The sequence below is a fragment of the Oreochromis aureus genome, linkage group 2, assembly GCF_013358895.1.
Source record: "Oreochromis aureus strain Israel breed Guangdong linkage group 2, ZZ_aureus, whole genome shotgun sequence".
Classification (NCBI taxonomy): domain Eukaryota; kingdom Metazoa; phylum Chordata; class Actinopteri; order Cichliformes; family Cichlidae; genus Oreochromis; species Oreochromis aureus.
The window spans coordinates 11817425-11835442 of NC_052943.1; the positions used below are offsets into that span (position 1 = coordinate 11817425).

Consider the following 18018-nt stretch of genomic DNA (forward strand, 5'->3'; position numbering starts at 1 on the left):
TGCCCAATCCCAGTCCTCGAGAGCTACCGTCCTACAGAGCTACCGTCCTACAGCTTTTAGATGCATCCTTGGTCAGACACACCTGAATCAAATGAATGGCTTGTTATCAGGCCTTTGCCAAACTTGATGGCATGCTGAGGAGGTAATCAAACCATTTGATTCAGCTGTGTTGGAGTAGGGATGCATCTAAAAGCTGCAGGACAGTAGCTCTTGAGGACTGGGATTGGGCACCCCTGCTCAAGAGCAATATAACAAATCTGGTTCATTGGAAGCGTAGTATAAAGAAATGAGGGGTGGCTTAAGATTTCTGCACAGTACTATAATGAATGAAGATTGTGTTTTCAGCGTTAATTTCCTACAGTTTCAAAATGGCAGTGTTTATCTATGCATGGGGCCACCCCCTCCCCTTTTTGCTTTTTTTGGTACTGGTCTTCAAACTATGTGGAGAGTCAGTTAGAGTTCGAGCAATATTTCTGCTACTACGATTAAAACTGATTTTTAGATAAGTCTGCACATAAAAGTTAGATTTCATCTAAGACAGCAGTCATAAGGACACTTGATGTGGTGCAAAGAGAGCTGAGAGGCTTTGAAGCAACAGCAGTTCAGTGCTTCTTGATCTAAAGTCCCTCTGTCAGATTGTCCTTAATCTGATCATTATCTGCTGTCTGACTTCTTGACACAGTAAGCTAGAAAGTAGTACTCTGCGCTGACCCAAAACTCAGTCTCACAGTCCCGACTTGATGTCATTTCTTTTAAACAAAAATCCTTGACAATACTTACGCAGTGTGCGTTAAGTGTTGTCACTTCTTTGTCACTTACAAAGAAGGGATTATAATTAATAAAAGGCAAAAACAGCTCAGACAGTTTACACATCATCATTGTATGACTCATAGGTACAGAGCAATGAGACAGAGGTCACAAAACATACACAAAAACAGTTTCATAACATATGTGTGTCTCAGTTACATAAAGAAAAATCTTTCTTCTCTCTAGGTGAAAATATGACAGTCAGCTCATTTTTCCCGAAGTACTTCTGCATTTATTCAGGTTTTAACTGAGAGACTTCAAACATTTTAGCACAATTACTAACGTGACATTTCATTTTCGTAGTGATCCAGAAACTTGTGCTTCAGGAAAGTGATAAACAGCGTTTGATACACTTTTGAAGAGGATATTAGAATGAAAAGACTTGAAGAAATAGGCCAAGTGATCCATTTACATGGCAGCTTGAGCTTTTTGTGCCACTGAACATTACCCTCTGCCCCTGTCTTCTCTCTGTGCCACTATTCTGAAGCCTCTTTCTCAAGTGTCCAAGCAGCATGCCTTTCCTCTTCGGGCTGTCGAACTCAGCAAGAGCTGCAGTATGGTGACTGCAGCTACTCAAGCTTGAAATCTGAGCCCATTATGTCAACAGATGTTACAGACAGAGGGGAGAGCAAGCGTGACAAGAGAAGATATTAAAGTGAGAGCAAAAGGGGGAAGAGATACATAAATAAAATAAATGGCAGTAAGTTTTAAAAAAGGAAACAAACAGTGAGGAACACTTATTTCATAGCCAATAAAAGAGCAGTAGTGATGCAGAACTCAACTACAGGTCTTCTTCTCCTATTTGCTGTCTTACACATCCAGATTGTTTCCCCCGCCCTGTATTTCAATAAAAAAAAAACTGACAAGAGAATACACCACAGGGCACTTGTCAAAACACACACACACACACACACACACACACACACACACACACACACACACACACACACACACACACACACACACACAAAGAAAAACAAAAACAAAACAAAACCACAAAACCAAAAAAAGGAAAAAAAACAAAAAAACAACAACAACACACACTGGCATTAGCACTTCAGAAAATAAATCAAGACAAAACATTATTTAACAAAATATGTCAATTAACTGACTCACGTGTGAAAACTGAGACCTTTTTGATGTAAAAAATAGAAAAAAAAAAAAAGGAAAAAAGCTTCTTATTTATTTTTTCCTTTTGTTGAAAATTCCTAGACTTTGTGCACTGCAAATACTGATTTCAACAGTCACTTAAACATTAGCCTTCTTATGTCTTACTTTACTCTGAACTGGTGAGCACGAGAACAATGCTCTAAACATGAGGAAAAAGCACAAAGCTGTTTAAGTGGCAGAACTTATCTTCACAGGAGGCGGCGCTCTTGGTCAAACAAACATCACAGCAAACAGCATGTCCACAGAGAGGGATTCTCCCACAAAACAGGAAATCACTCAAGTTTTAAAGTTTCCTTTTAAATCTTTGAAAAAGATTGATGGAGTTTTATTTGCGCCCTCAAACTTTACAACACAGACCAAACATGGGCATATTAACTGGACCCTGGCACAAGTTTTGCCTGCTTTTAACACTTTGACAACAGCAGAAAGTAACAATAGCAGGCAGTTATCTTACAGTGACTGTTGGCCCCCAGTCAGAAGTACAACTTGGCTGTTATCATTTAGTTCTGGAAATGTTGGACAGCAAGTGCACCGACTTTACTTTACAACCTCTCATTTGTCACTTTAGACTGGCTCTGTTCCTCCACTCAACACCTCCTCCCTTAAAACACTTTCTCTTCCACTCTAGATCTCATTTGTCCTCTCCATTCCTCTTCTCATAAGAGCTTCAGCAGCAGCTCATAGGTGGCATTGATGATCCCCCAGGAGAGAAGAGAGCGGTGGTAGTTGAGGTGGGCTCCTCTGAACAGCATGGCTATACTGCCACCCCTCTCTCTCCACACTGTTAACAGCACCTCTCTGCAAGGATTGAAGGCTCCACCCACCTGAGACTGAGCCCGCGATTTGACTACATTTAATGGGTAAAACATGATGCCGAGGCCTGCCCCCAGCAACCCTCCGCAAACAAAATCACTAACCAAGTTACCTGCCTTGCTAGTAGCTTCTGGGAGCTGCTCTTTAATGGGGCCCCTGAGCCCAAAGAAGAGAACATTGCTAGGGCCGTTGCGCAGTAGTATGGGCACGAGGCCACGGTAGCACTCTGTCACACCATACTCTGTCACAAGTGTCCGGAAGGTGTGTGCTGTGTTGTTGAAGCGCCCGTGGTGCCGGTGGTCTTGTAGGAGAGTCTGCACACGCTCAAACGGTGTAAGGATGGCCTCTGCAGTTCCTGCCAAAGCTGCAGCAAAGCTTCTTGTAATCAGCTCTGGCACGCCACTGCTCCCAGCCTGGTCTAGTAAGACTCTAGAGAAGTCCTCATACAAGCCAAACATGATGGCTACTGTAGTGCTCTTTTGGAGAAGTGGGGGAAGCAGGCCCCGATAAAGATTCCTCAGCCCATCCCTCTGGAGCTGTCGCACCGCATCGATGGCCAACACGCCATGCAGCTGTTGGCGGAAGAGGACTTTCTGGATCGGAAAGGTCAACACTATATTGGTAAAAGCTGCAAGGGAACCACAAACATAGTGCTTCCCTTGAGGTCCGAACCTGGTGGTCAGAATGCCAGCAGACAACAAGGAATGGCCTCCTTTTGTCAGGGCTTGGGTCTGAGGTGTCCGCGCTGACTCGGAGTCCATGGTGCTAACAGCCATCAGAGGCCCGGTGCACCACAGCCTTATCCTCAAGCATCACATCAACACACTTCTGTAAATTTATGAAACACATTAGAAAGAAGAAATATCAGCAGGTGTTTTTTTTTTTAAATCTCTTTTCACCCAAACAAAGATATTAAGTATGACATTATTTGTGAAGTACAAATAAAAAATAAATCTGTGGCTCATATTATCTAAATGTGGCCTAAAGCTGGGTGAACTTTTCCAACTCAATAACCTGCCTTAGACTTGTACAATTACACTGCCACAACTGCCAACTGATAAGAGTATTACACAACTTAGCAGCCTGATACGTGCACGCTAAGTCATGAGGGAAGCAAACCTGTTAATGCAATGTACAGACTACACCCTGTATTTGCCTTGAGCGTTAAGTTTAGTTATTTATACAAAAGATGCAATGGATACATCCTGTGACATACAACAACAGCAGTACAAATGGAAGTTCCCCAAAAATTATAAGAAACTGTCAAAAACATCTTTAGTATATAAAGCAACAGAAAGGAGAAGTGGTGGTAATGGTGCAAGGTCAGGAGAGGTCAAAGGAAATCTACCAAAAAACTCTTGACACAGTTTTAAGTCAGTATTACAACACAAGACCACCACATGGCTGCTTTTGCATGAAATTGCATTGTGGCATTGAAAACGGCTGCAAGTTTAAAGTAACCAATATTTTGTGTCTCTGCCCCTTTTTTGTTGCAGATTTGCTACCATGATATTTTAGAAGAAATTACCCAACTTCCCTGCAATGAAAAACGTACATTTCATATCCAAGGAGGATACAGGTCACTGCTAGAATTTTGACATCTTATCAGAAATACAGCCGACCATCACTTTTATTATGCTGCATCTTGCATGTTATTGCATAACTATAACAATCAGTAAATTACATTTACTTTGGATATTCGACTGCACCTTCTTGCTTAAAACCTCTACATTTACTTTAAAGTCATAATCTAACACAGTAAGGTATTATTGTCGCACTAAATAAACCATTACACATAATCTTATTTTGATCTTGATATTTTGACTCAAATTTGAGCGGAAGCAAGCAATCTTATCACAACCTAATCTTAGGTGAACACGCCCTCTGTGTACCGTTTCTTTAGGATTCACTAACCTGTCGTGTCATGGCGGTTGTGCAAACAAAATTTTTCCAAGTCTGGTACAAATAGCAAGCTCTCTCGAACATTAAAAAATTCCATTAGTTATTTTCTGTATGAATTATTTAATAAGGACAACCACATCATTGAGGAGTTAGCACGCTTAGCGCAACAGCCACACACAGAAATGCTGGACTGGTTCGCTAGCTCAACAGTGCTAGTACCTGCACCCCTCGCTTACGTATACGTTTAAGATAATATGACGAAGTGATGAGATATATAGTCACTGCATGCTGCGCAAAGACATTTGTCCAACTAGCATGCTAAGTGGCTAGCAAGAAGAAAGACAAACGGACAAGTGTTGTTCCATGTTTGGTTCGAAACATCGTCCGCTGCCACTGAAAGTCAACAGGCAAAATAAGAATCGCCTAGTTTTGGTCACATAAGCACCTGGCCCACAACTGAACCTTTACCTGCAGTGAAACCAGCCGCTGTCCTATCCCTAGACAGGTAGAGTGCTGTTTTCTGCTGGGTAATTGGGCCACTACTGTAGGTCGTGTCTGCAGCCCTAACAAACGCAGGTGACAGCAGTGCTGTTCCACGCCTGCGCACTGCTGTCGATCCGACACCGTATGCATGGAGTAACGGCTGATTCGGAGGTAGTTTTAGGATTTGTTTTGGAATTTCTTGTATTTCACAGTGCAAACCTGAATAATTTTATTTGTTTAATTTTTCCAGATTTTTTTAAGTGCAGCATATCAGAATAGTAGTGTTACAATTGTTCTTATTTTTGTTGTTGCATTTTACCTGATCCGGTAGCAATTCGACGTAGCTGTCGTAAAACGAAACGACGCGTCGTGACGTCACTACCGTAAAGTTAGTGAGTGCGTCGGTAAATAGAGATTTATCTTTTACTTGATTTTGCTTCTCACTATAAGTGTAGTAGTTATATTGAAATAGAATAGTTGGATAATAGGCGGTGGTCTGATGATCAGTTATTGCAAATATGCCAGCTGAAAACCAAATAGCTGACGCTAGCTAGCTAATGTGGCTAACTGTAGCGTTACATTTGGCTGCTACATTAAAACACGCATGCATATTTTGACATTTTGTCACATCCGGCATCTAAACCCAGAAATATAGAATGTCAGCCCAAAAGGACTGTGAGTTTTTGGTGAAAAGAGCCCGGGAGCTGGTCTCTGATGATCCCTGTGCTGCCAAAGCCTGGCTCATCACTGCCAGGACCCTTTACCCTGCAGACTTCAACATACAGGTAACGCAAATCATCTCCTCCAGCTGCAAAAGCTGTCAGTAAAAACATCTTCTTACACCTCGTGTTTCTGGACCTGTTTTTACAGTATGAAATGTACATCATTGAACGCAATGCAGAAAAGACAGCTTCAGCCGGGCGGCTGCTGTACGACATGTGAGTTACATTTTTTGCGTTAATGTCAAGTTTCCTGTCCTGAGTCTGACCTCTTACTTAGTTTTGATTTTTCTTTAGGTTCATAAACTTTCCAGATCAGCCCATTGTTTGGCGTGAGATCAGTGTTATTACAGCTGCCCTGCGGAGTGACTCTCAGGATAAGCAGGCACAGTTTCTGAGAGGTGAGAGGGTTTTAACCCTTCATTACTTGCATTGAAAAGTGTGACAATGAACAGTGCTTCTTGTGAAAATCTAAAGAGTATTTTTTTTTTCATTTTCAGGACTGTTTGAGACGCTGCCTGGTCGAGTGCAGTGTGAGATGCTGCTGAAAGCCACGGAGCAGTGTTTCAACACTTTGGAGAAGGCAGAGATGCTGCTGTTACTGCTGAAGCGCTTTCCAGAGTCTGTGGTTCAACATGGGGTGTGTAATATTACTATTTGCATTGTCTTTTAAAAACTATATGTAATGTTAAAAGCTATTAAAGAACCCGATGTGCTGTTAGGTCAATTTAGGAGAGACATTGCTGGAAGCAGAGGCATCAGAGAATTTGGAGACTCCTGTCAACTGCTTCAGGAAGCTTTTTGGTGAGTAAATACTTTCTTTAAATTTGTTTTATTTCATTTGAAAAACAAACAAAAAAACACTTGCTTCATACAGTTTTTTTCCTCCTACAGTGTGTGATGTGCTTCCTTTGGTTATAAACAACATGGATATGCGCCTGCCTGCCAGCCTAATGCAGAAATACATGTTGAAAGCAGCAGAATTCTACATTGGTTATGTTACCCGTGGGCCCTCGCCTGATGGACAGATACAAGGTGAAGATACACTGTGATGAACTTGTTCTTTGTTTTCTATTTTAGGGCTATCACAGTGGGATCACTTTGACTCTTAAAATTTCCAGTTCTATACTGGGCTTTATAGTGAAACCTTTGAAGTATTTATTTTTTCTATTTACTTTGTTTCTCTTGTTTTCTGTTTCAGGCTCTCAAGAAGGTGGGGCTCTGAAGTCACCAAGTGTGTCACGTGCTTCCCAGCGTTACGTGATTGATGGCCTGACAGAAAAATCGTCGCTGGTGGCAGAACCTTGGGAGAGACTGCTGGATATCCTTGCTGTGGTTGGGGCACGATGTGAGTGGCAGGGAGACAAGGGACAGAGGTAATCTACCACTCTGCCTGTCACATTGTTACTTAGTTACTGCTGTTGTTCCTACACAAAGGTGACATAAAGTGTAGGATAATTTGCTCAGGGATACCTGATCTTATCTGATCTTGGATGCTAAGTAGGGTCAGGCCTGCAGGGTACTCGGAAAGTTTGCCTGGGAATACCAGGTCCTGTAAGTGCATGACCTTTGGGTGGTTGTGGCTCTGGTGGTAGAGAGGGTCATCTACCAATCGGAAGGTCGGTGGATCGACTGAATCCCAAGTTTCTGTCAGAGCGTCCATCAGAGTGCTAGTTGGTGTGTGATTGCTAGAAAGCACTTAGGCATAGGTAGAAAGGCTGTATGAATGTTTGTGCGATTTGGTAGAGCACTTTGAGTGCTCAGCCAGAAAGGCGCTTATCAGTCCATTAGTTTAGTAAGTACACTGACTGTAGCCACTGTCAGTACAAGTGGCATTGTTGAATTTTGTTACTACATTATATGTGATGCAGAATTATAAACGGTACAGGAATGCTGTTGCAGATGTCAATTATGGCTTCCTTTGATTATGTCTTTTTGGATTTCTGTTACGAGGTGTGTTATACTTTGAGCTTTTTATGAGGTATTTATGTTTTCTCTATAAAACTGAATGCTATCTGCTACCTTCTTGTTTTATGTTCATGTGTTGTAAATGTTGGATTGAGTGTTTAAGGACCCCAGGAAGAAGCTAAGGGAATGCCTTTTTAAAAAAAAAATCACATATGAGTTACGTTGTGGGTAATGAGTGAAAAAAATCTTAATTTAATCAAAAACAAACAAAAAAAACACTTAGTAGAACAAATATAATGTGCCACATGTAAAATGTGAATAATAGATGGTTAAAATGTGGATCGGTTCAATGACTTTGAAAGTGATCATTTGAAATTAAATTTTTAAAAGGAATGTTTTCATGTGTTTATTTGCACTGTAGGAGTTATATGGACATGCTGCAGAGGGTGAAGGAGCTGTGTCGCTACCTGCCTGGTCTAGAAGGAGAGACGAGGGCCCGGTGCTGCAGTCAGGTGGTCATCTGTGCTGCGCTTGTCCTCTTCCGTAGTGCCTTCTTCTACGTCTCAGCTGTACAGCCTGCACTGTTCCAGGGTTAGCGTCTACCTTTGTAGATCTCCATCTTCATTTAATATATCTAATCTTTTCAGTAAAATGTTACAATCAGGTTTCAGTGTTATTTTTTTCTTTGTAGGAATCAGTGGGTTGAGTTCAGGGCCGTGGATCCTTGTAGAGGATTTGAGCTCAGTGTACAGTGATGTGGAGGTGGAGCGAGGAGCACTGAAACATGCGCATAAGAAACGCAAACTAGCAGATGGAAGAGAGAAGACTATGGTGAGAAAAGTTTAGATATGAGTAAGATACTTTAATTATCCCAGATTGGGAAATTCTTTTGATTAAATTTGGATCTGTGTGTCTATATAGAGCTCAGATGATGAGGAAGGTTTGGGAAAAGGCCGTGGTCGACACATTGTAGTAAACAAGAATGACATGCCCAACTGGTCAGAGACTTTGGAGAGCTTTCGCACAGCGAGAGAAAGCTGGGACCTTCTTCACTCCCATGATGGTTTGGAAGCTGGTAGGAGATTTTTATGTTCAGTCATATTGTCGCTACATCAAAAGCTCGTTATCAGAACAGCTGCATTAATTGTCCACAAATTCTTTCCGTTTTATTTGTTGCTGTGTAATCATAATTTAATAATTTCATTGTTTTTACCATTTTATTAAATTTTGCATTTCTCTCAAAGAGTTCAAGAAGATCTGCGCCGCGTGGAAGACGGACAGCTGGCTGTGGTTCCGAATATTCCTCACCGACATGATTATATACCAGGCAAGAGTTGTTTTTAATTTACCTTTTCTGTTTGTGACAAATCATCTGCATCCCTTTTATTTGTTAGCAGCAGCATCTTTAGCTTATTATCTTAGCTTTAGGATCAAATATGCCATCATTTTTATACAGCTTTGAATTAAATAGCCCTGATCAATGTTGGGAAATGCGATTATTGCATAAGAAAGAACAGATTATACCGATGCAGGCACTCGCTGACCACTTTGCCTTCAAAAATTCCCTGTGACATGGCATGTTATCCTGCTGGAAACAACCAGAGAAATCAGAAGATGGGTACACTGTGGCAATAAAGGGATGGAGATGGTCAGCAAGAGTACTCAGTTAGGCTGTGGCTTTTAAATGATCCTCGCTGGGGTTTTTTTGAGTTACCATCACCTTCCTATCAGCCATCTGGACCTTTGCCTCTGACCTACAGATATACCTAATAAAGTGGCTGGAGAGTGTACATTTTAATTTATATAGTATTTAAAGAATGAGGCAAATGCACGCACTAAAACTAAACACAACTGGTTGAAGTTGGCAGATGAAACTTTGGCTATTTTATTATAATTTAAATACACTTAAGCTAACACATTAATCAACATTTGGAAATAACATCTTTCTAAGTTGTCTTTGGTTATATACTGATTATGTGTTAATGTATTATCTCCAGGGACAGTACCGTAAGGCCCTCTCTAGCCTGCACCAGATGGCTGCAGTGCAGCAGCCTCAGCCTGGGCCACAGAGTCCCTCAGGTCAGGCCAGTCTGGAGCACCACAGGGCCCTCATACAGCAGGCATCCTGCCACTACGCCCTGGGAGAGTACAGGGTATACACATGCACACAAACACACTCTTAGCATATATTATTTTGGTTGTGTCAGGAGACATGCATATGCTTACATGCCTCTAAATAAATCATATCAAACTTGTTTATATAGTGCGTTTTAAAACAAATGTAGCTGAGAGAAGTGATGAACTGAATTTGGGAATGGGCACACAATATTAAGGCAGAAAACTTAAATAAAGAAAAATTTTATGAATGCACAGCTGGCAGGAAATATACTCTACTGTAACAATTTATTGATTCACATTGAAACTTTTGATCTATAGTTGGTCATATATAATTTATTTGTTGTTTTTTAACATGTATATTTACTTAAAATATTTCATTGCATAATAAATTGTTCTACAAGCCATGAAAAACAAATCAGTGACACCAACTGGCCTGAAGGTGGCACTATAGTTAAAATGGGTTAAAATGTCCCAGATTAAATTCACGTGTTTAGAACAACTTGCAATCACTTTTATGCAGTTTTTTTTAAACCAAGCTGACAGACCTGGTCAATCACAGGTCTGTCATTTAGTCAGTTTTACTATATTAGTATTCTGCTCATCAATAAAAGTTTTAGAAAGTATCTTGGCCTAACAACTAGCCCTTGTCCAGTCAAATTTTGTGTAATAGTTTTGTATGGTGCTGTTTCTTTTGTCAGATGGCCTGTGAGAAGCTGCTTGAAGTTGTCAGTGGCCTAGTACCCCCAAACCAGGAGGCACCAAAGACCCCAGAGGATCAGGTTAGAGTCAAGCCCAAAACGAGGAAAGGTAAAAGTTTCCTGAATCTACTCACTGATTCTGTTTATGAACAGTTTTGATTTATTTTTGCTAATCTGAGATATGAATACGTTTGTGCCGTCTTCATACAGAGTCAGTGTTGCATGCGTCTGTACTTATATGTTGCTTTGAGTACTGTTAACATTCCCTGTTCTTTGGTTTTAACCAGGTAATGACTTGAGATTACTTCCGTGCACCAGCAAATCTGTGCTGCCGTTCTGTCTCCAGCTGATGCTTGCCTGCTTTAAGGTACATAGACAAGATACATCTGTGGAAATAAGTGGGCGCAAGGGTTTGGATAAGTTTTCATAGGCAGACTTTGAGAAGACATGCTCCGTGCTATAAGGCTGAATGAGACTGTGATACAAACCCTGGTTGAACAATCTTTGTTTCCTTTTTTTCCCCCTTTTTTGGCCAATCAGCTCCGTGCCTTCACCGACAGTCGTGACGACCTGTCCCTTGGTCATGTGGTGGTGCTCCTGCAGTACGACTGGCCACAGGGCGAGATGCTGTTTTTAAAGGCAGTGGACAAAATCTGCCAACAAGGCAGTTTCCAGTATGAGAATTTCTTCAACTATGTCACCAGTATCCTTTTTGCCTTCATTTCTTGCCTTTATTTTGTTGTAAATAGACAGTTCTCTTTGTGATTCCTTTATCTTGTTATGTGTTGGATGTTGGTTTCCTTAAACTCACGGTTTTTCTCAGACATTGACATGCTGGAAGAGTTTGCATACCTGCGTACTCCAGAAGGAGGTAGAATTCAGCTAGAGCTGCTGCCCAATCAGGGAATGCTGATCAAGTAAGCAACCTCCTTCCCGTTATGAGCTTTTTTTTTTAGTTGGCATCGTGACTGCACTCTCCCGTTCTGTTGGTGTGTTTTTAAGAGGACAGTGCTACTGACTGATCTACATAGACAAGGCCTGTGGGGAAAATTGACCTTTTAAACTGAAAAAGCTGTAAATGGAGTGGGCGTTTATAAAGAGAGGGAGTTCATGGTTTAAGCGAAGAAAGAAAAAACTGTTTTCAGACTCCTTTGTTCATTACTGTAGAAGTTCAGACGTTTGAATGCACCCTCACTGACAGAGTTGTTGAATGTTGCTGTCCCTCAGGAACCCTAGCCCCGCCCTGGGGGTGGAGTTAAATACTCTCCTGCTACAAGGGGTGCAGACGATGGACAGGTACCCCAGGCCCCTCCTCCCACAGTCCCCATCCCGCCCCCACCACCCCACCAGTCACCCTTCCTTCATCCCCAGCTTCAAGGCTTGTCATCCCCCAGTTTTAATTTGGGCCTGTCATTTTACATCAAGAGTTAGTCGTTCTTTGATTTCTGTCGGCGTTTGTTTATTTGAGCCATTACTCGCCTTTCTGTGGTCATCACTGTTGTTGTTACTGAAGACGATGTTGGTGTTTTTGTATAGTGAATTTAGTTATTTTGCCTTCTCATAACACTTGATCTCATTTCATGTGTGGACATGTTTCATGTGGTTTTGATTATTATTATTATAATGGAATGTTTTTCGTTTTATTTGAAAAGACTAAAAATGCTGTTTGGCTGATTTATGTGTGTGTGTAAGGAAAATGTAACCTGCAGTATTTATGAGTTATTTTTATTGCATAGGTTATATAATCTAAGCCTCTTTTTATTTTAAGGTATCTCATAAAACCATATTTCTGACCATGTCTATGTTTGCATTTATTTAAAAAAAAATCTTTTTCCTCTTCCAGACACCACACAGTGACTCGAGGAATCACCAAAGGAGTGAAGGAGGATTTCCGTCTGGCCATGGAGAGGCAGGTGTCGCGTTGTGGGGAAAACCTGCTCGCTGTGCTTCACCGTTTCTGCATTAACGAAAAAATAATCATCATCCAGTCGCTCCCCTGACACCTGGACTTTAGCTTGTGAGGTTTCAGGCACAATTTAAATGCAAGTGGACTGACTTAATGACCCAGAAAGCTGATTCTCTGCAGACACATTTCCAGCTCTCTTTTCTTTCTCAGCCAGGAGTGAACTCTTAACATGCAGGCTTATTCTTTACCTTCATAGTGAACTTCTCTTTTTAGAGTGTTAGCAACAATACTGATAGACAATTGCTTTCGTTTTCACATTACAGTATGTGTATGTTTTCTTCATCAGTGGTACAAAGTTGAGATGGTAACATAAATAACCACCACATTTCATAATGTGATGTCTTGCAGGAGTCAGTAATGACAGAAGGCTTAAAGTGCATTTTTGATACTATTTGTTAGGTTAATGTTTTTGCTACAATCTTGAATCAAAATGTTAGTTTGTATGGATGTTTCCATTAAATGTTACTTGAATGGTTTAAAGAAGTTTATGTGTTATTTCATAATTTAAACATTGCAATCATATCAGATGGTCATTAAATGCTAATTAAATTAATGAGATAAATTAACCCTAAAAGGTGCCCGGTCTTTAAAGATTCAGGGTAGCTATGACGTATTTCTAGTGTATCCAAATGCTTTTGTAGCCCTTTTTTACCCTATTAACCTCTGTCCCTCTTCAAGTCTTTCCTCTGCCAAATGGTCCTGTACTTGTGTGACTGGAGCATTTGGCAGGTCAGTCTGTAGGGCAGCTCTGAGGTTAGCCCAGAATAACCTTTGTTTTGCCCTGTCTTGAGGCCACTCCAGATATGTGTGGCGGTTCATCATGGACTTCAGCTGGTAGTACTTGGATGGGATTAGGTATTGAGGCAGAGGCTCAAGCAGTACCAGCACAATGCTGTCTGAGCCCAGAGTGAGACGTTGGTGGGTGGCGAAGTAGAGCTCGTAATGACACCACTCGCTCTTGACAAAGTGAGCAGAGAGGACAAACACAGAGCGCCTGCATTTCTCCACACAGCTGATGATGTTCTCAATGATCGTCTTTCCCGGCACAAAATGTTTCTCGTGATGACAGATTCTAAGCCCTCCTGCGGGGCCTTCAAGGTTGGGAAGAAGGGAATTGCGCACCCAGTCAGCATCGTGCTGGCTGTAAGACACAAACGCGTGGAACTCCAGGCCCACCAGATCTTCGGGTCGAGCTTGTTGCATTCTTGCACGATGTTTGGCTCTTGTCCACTGCCAGATCATGCCCATGTACCAGGGGACATCCAAACGGTGACACAGAATTACAACAAAAATAATCAGTGTCCCTGCTGGGACCAAAATTGCGACCACTAGAAGGCCAATGCTGCAGGAAACCTCTGGGATCGAGATGCTTCTTAAAGTTGAGTTTCTAACGTCCTCGGGGTATGTGCAGTAATAGCCCTGTGGCCAATTCAGCAGCTCAATTCCTGATTGGCTGTTGTTCTTTTCAGAATTGATAGCGAGCTTTATGAAACTTGTTAGAGTGCAGGTACAGGTGAAGGGGTTAAAACTGACATCTAGGGTACGCAGTTCGGGACAGCTTTCCAATATGTTCACAGATGGGGCATGGAGAGAATTTGACCTGAGCAGAAGCTTGTGGAGTTTGGGGAAAGTGTGACACAGCGGCAGGTCCCGCAGCCGGTTAGCATTTAGATTCAGAGTTGAAAGGTTCCTCAGTTTGAAGATGGATTGCGGAACCACAGAAATCTGGTTGTTCTGGAGGTCCAGTATCTGTGTCCCATTTGGTAGACATTGAAAAACCGAGTCAGTCAAACTATTAGAAGACAGATTTATATTGGTGATGCTTGCTGGCCAGATGCACTGGGATGACTGGTCATATCTTATGGAGTTGACGCTGAGGTCCAGATGTTGCAGGGATGACATATATTGAAAACGTTTGCTCAGTATCTCAAGTTTTTTAAGACTGTTGCCTACCAGAGTCAAGTTCTTCAGGTTATGCAGGTTCTGACATTCAACTACTTTTTTACCCACCACACTTGAGAAGATGGAATCAGACAGAGCACCAAAGGAAAAATCCAGCTGGCGTATTGGACTCTGTGACTTGGGACAGGTCATGTGTATTATTGATGTGTCAGTAATCGCAACTCTCTCCACTGGCATGCTGATGAAAAAGTTGTATAAAGCCTCCTGTGAGAATTGGAAACTTGTTACCACTGCCTGTCTGGCTGTGAAAGAAATCACCTGTGATGTTTTGATCACTTCAGTTGTGTAGTGAGGAGGATTCTTTACATTCATTTCAGAAACACCAACATGTTTCAAAGTTGTATTTAGAGCCACATTTACATATTCAGTTAAGTCCTGCCATTTAATTGTTATGTTGGTGAGATAAAAACTTGTCGTGTGGATTTTCACTGTCTCTCTTAGCTGCTTACTTAGGTCTCTGTAGCCATCTTCCATATTCATCATCTCCACTTCAGCAAACAGGGACAGAGCATCAGCAGTCAGATTACGGTCAATTTTCTGATCATGTCCAAAGGCTATCTGCAGCCTTTGAGCATGAACATCCTCCAGGCTGCCTGCTTCATAATAAAGTCCATCCTCTAGTAATAACGTCAATGTGCGTAGTTTCACCTTAGCAATGTTCTTGAAGTCACCCACACTGATGTTTTTTGCTCCAACTTTTAATCTCTCCAGTTTTACAAGAGAGCTGAACTCACTCCCCAATGTCATGGTAAGAAATCTGTTAAAGGCCAAGTTTAGCATCAGGAGGTTCACTGTGTGTAGCAGGTATTGTTGACCTGAGAGGTTCTTGAGATTGTTGTGCGACAAGTCCAGATGTTCCAGGAGAGGCGTGTCAAGAAAAGTCTGTGGATCGATCTCCTCCAAACCGTTCCATGACACATTCAGGAACCTAAGGTGAGTGGTCTTTTCAAAGTCTCCATTGTGAAGCTGATGTATGTAGTTGCGAGAGAGGTCTAAAAACTCAGTCGTCTGTGGCAGGTCAGTTGGGACAGAGGAGAGGTTTTGGGATGATCGGTCTACAAAGTTGTCAGGTGATGAAGCGCTCTTCTGAAGTCCCACCAACACGGCTGCTGTCCAGAGTACGGCTGCTGTGACCCTCATTGTAACCTGTATAAGAAAATATAGCTATTAAACGGGTAGCATTTGTCTGTGTGTCATTCTGTCTGTAAATACAATAGCTCAAAATGGTTTGAATAAATTCTGATAAAAGTTTGTAGGGTTATAGAGTGGAGTCATGTTAACAATCCATTAAAATTTGGTTACATTCACCAGGGTTATCAAGGTCAACTTAATAATAATTAATAATATTGATCAAAAATTGAAAAAAAGGGGATTCTAAATATCACATTACCTTGGATGTCTGACTTCTTCAATGTCTATGTTTAACAGACATTGAAGAAGAAGTCAGAAGATATGCTTAAAACTATGTTTAATATTCTACTGCTTTTGTTCATATTGCCAACATTTGGGGAAAGATACTGATATTTTGGGATTTTACTGATCACATTATAGTTTGCATCCAAATATCATTGCAAATTTAACCTCTGATCTCACATTTATATTTCACATTTGCCTTTCTTTTCAAGATTTTTGGAGTCAATACAGCATTGACTCCAAAATGCATATAATAATAACACTTGGAGTCAAGTTCGTGAGATATATACAGTAGTATAATGTCATATAATAGGATTAAGTGATTTGTTTCCAGTCATTTGCAAATAACTAACTTTATCAGTAAACATTTAAATGAATTTTACTAAACAACAAAAATAAATGCCACACATGTACTGCACCCACATGAATACAAATAAGAAAAAATAATTATACTCAGAAAAATGTCAGGTATATTAAAATGGGTTTCAAACAAAACAAATATATACAAAACACAATATTATTTCCTTAAAAGTAAGAAACTACCCAGAGAGTGAGCTGCCTTGGAGTAGTTTTTGTTTAAGATAAATGCTGTTTATCTTTTTGGTGGCTACAATGCTCAGAAACTGCTGAGGAGAAGTAAGGATTTGACTTAACGATCACTTTAAAGGAAGCAGTGTGTGTAACAGTATCCTTTCTAAACTTGTTTAAATAAGACAGGATTGATAAAAGCACAAATCAGGTTTTCATCATCTGAGTGATAACAAAAATTTGGTAGCCAAAACCTCTGCAGAGGGTTGGAAATCATCATCATGTGTCCGTCACGAAGAAATAAATGTGTAAAACTAAATAAATGGTTCTAGTAGCTCATTGGTCAGATGTCGTGCAAATATAAAACAAAGTTTTTGTTAATTGACAGATGTCCCTTTTTCAGAATTGTCTGTAGTAGATAATGAAAAAATAAGAATTTTTCTCCCATTTATTTGTTGATCTATCAGTTAATGACTCTGGTGTAGTATGAAGTACCATGGTGGGGGTCCTTATACAGCTGACATTTCACAGAGCCATCCAGTGTGATGGATTCATGTCTTTACTGGGTCGATTCTGCCCAGAATTTGATTTTATTTATCTTAATCTAAATCTTAAAATAACTAAAATCCAAAACCACATTCACATTAATTCAAAGGAAAACACAATTTTATTCAAAGAAAGATAAGAGTCCACTAACCTGTGTTGCCGTCTGATGGTCACGTTTTAAAGTCTCAAGCACCAAAAATATCAGAGTCACAATGGTTCAAAATCTCTATATGGGAAAAGAAATGGAAATCAGTCAAACAAAACTGACTGATAGAGGAACATGTAGCAGCAAATAAAGTCTGGCTCAAATGTGACCAAAAGGCAAGCATCAGCACTGAGTCAACAGTTGCTAATATTAGTTTCTAAGTTACAGTAAAAAAAAAAAAAAACATGAAGCTGAGCAGAAACAGGCACAGAAATAAAAATAAGTTCCCAGGCTCTTCATCCTCTTTTACCTTCCCTTTTTATGCAACAGTGCATTTTATGGAGAGAAACTTATACGATAATGTATATAAAAAAAATGGAGATAAAGTCCTGAAAATTGGATTCAGTGTATATTATTGCCTTGAGGAGGGTTTTGCTCCTGGTCTCTAGACACATTTTTGTTTGTTTGTTTGTTTGGTTTTTAACACGCTTTTTATTGTCATGGGGAAGCTATGTGTGTGTACAGACAGATGAACAGACACACTCGCATTAACCCACTTCCGAGCAATGTTTTTACTCTGGCAGTGCCAATCTTGCCTTGGGTCAGCGACTGCTACGCATAAAGCAATAGGAGCTCAATTGAATATCATCTTATAAGCCAGTGTCACTAATCTCACCTGGAACAGTTTGATCAAATTCTGAAAGAACACTGCTGATTCGGTTATAGCAGCTTCTGGCTATCAGAGAACAGAAAACTGGCTGTCTTTGTACAGCAAATGTAGTTATTTTGCCTTTTCATAACACTTGATTTCATTTGATATGTGAACATGTTTCATGTGGG

General features: G+C 40.7%; 3 protein-coding genes across 4 annotated transcripts; 1 reads left to right on the forward strand and 2 right to left on the reverse strand.

Moving 5' to 3' along the window:
* Positions 1-859: 859 nt before the first annotated feature.
* On the reverse strand, positions 860-5317 carry slc25a51b (solute carrier family 25 member 51b). The gene is made up of 2 exons (XM_031744630.2): positions 5161-5317; positions 860-3618 (listed from the first exon to the last, which is right to left on the reverse strand). The coding sequence occupies exon 2, from the start codon at positions 3564-3566 to the stop codon at positions 2634-2636; it is 933 nt and encodes a 310-aa protein (XP_031600490.1). The 5' UTR covers positions 3567-3618; positions 5161-5317; the 3' UTR covers positions 860-2633.
* Positions 5318-5529: 212 nt separating this feature from the next.
* ints10 (integrator complex subunit 10) lies at positions 5530-13067 on the forward strand. Of its 2 annotated transcripts, XM_039617967.1 has the most exons (18): positions 5530-5960; positions 6046-6113; positions 6192-6295; positions 6395-6534; positions 6617-6698; positions 6789-6929; positions 7096-7270; positions 8224-8393; positions 8494-8633; positions 8724-8877; positions 9047-9129; positions 9800-9955; positions 10619-10727; positions 10906-10985; positions 11159-11321; positions 11442-11535; positions 11846-11914; positions 12462-13067. In XM_039617967.1, exons 1-18 carry the CDS (start codon positions 5832-5834, stop codon positions 12616-12618), a joined length of 2214 nt encoding a protein of 737 aa, XP_039473901.1. In that variant the 5' UTR covers positions 5530-5831; the 3' UTR covers positions 12619-13067. The 2 variants fall into 2 exon arrangements, with proteins under 2 accessions (XP_039473901.1, XP_031600510.1); XM_031744650.2 differs by lacking the exon at positions 11846-11914.
* Positions 13068-13107: 40 nt separating this feature from the next.
* LOC116324122 (toll-like receptor 1) lies at positions 13108-17295 on the reverse strand. Its single transcript, XM_039617966.1, has 2 exons — positions 17185-17295; positions 13108-15692 (listed from the first exon to the last, which is right to left on the reverse strand). Exon 2 carries the CDS (start codon positions 15684-15686, stop codon positions 13233-13235), a length of 2454 nt encoding a protein of 817 aa, XP_039473900.1. The 5' UTR covers positions 15687-15692; positions 17185-17295; the 3' UTR covers positions 13108-13232.
* Between the last annotated feature and the right edge of the window lie 723 nt (positions 17296-18018).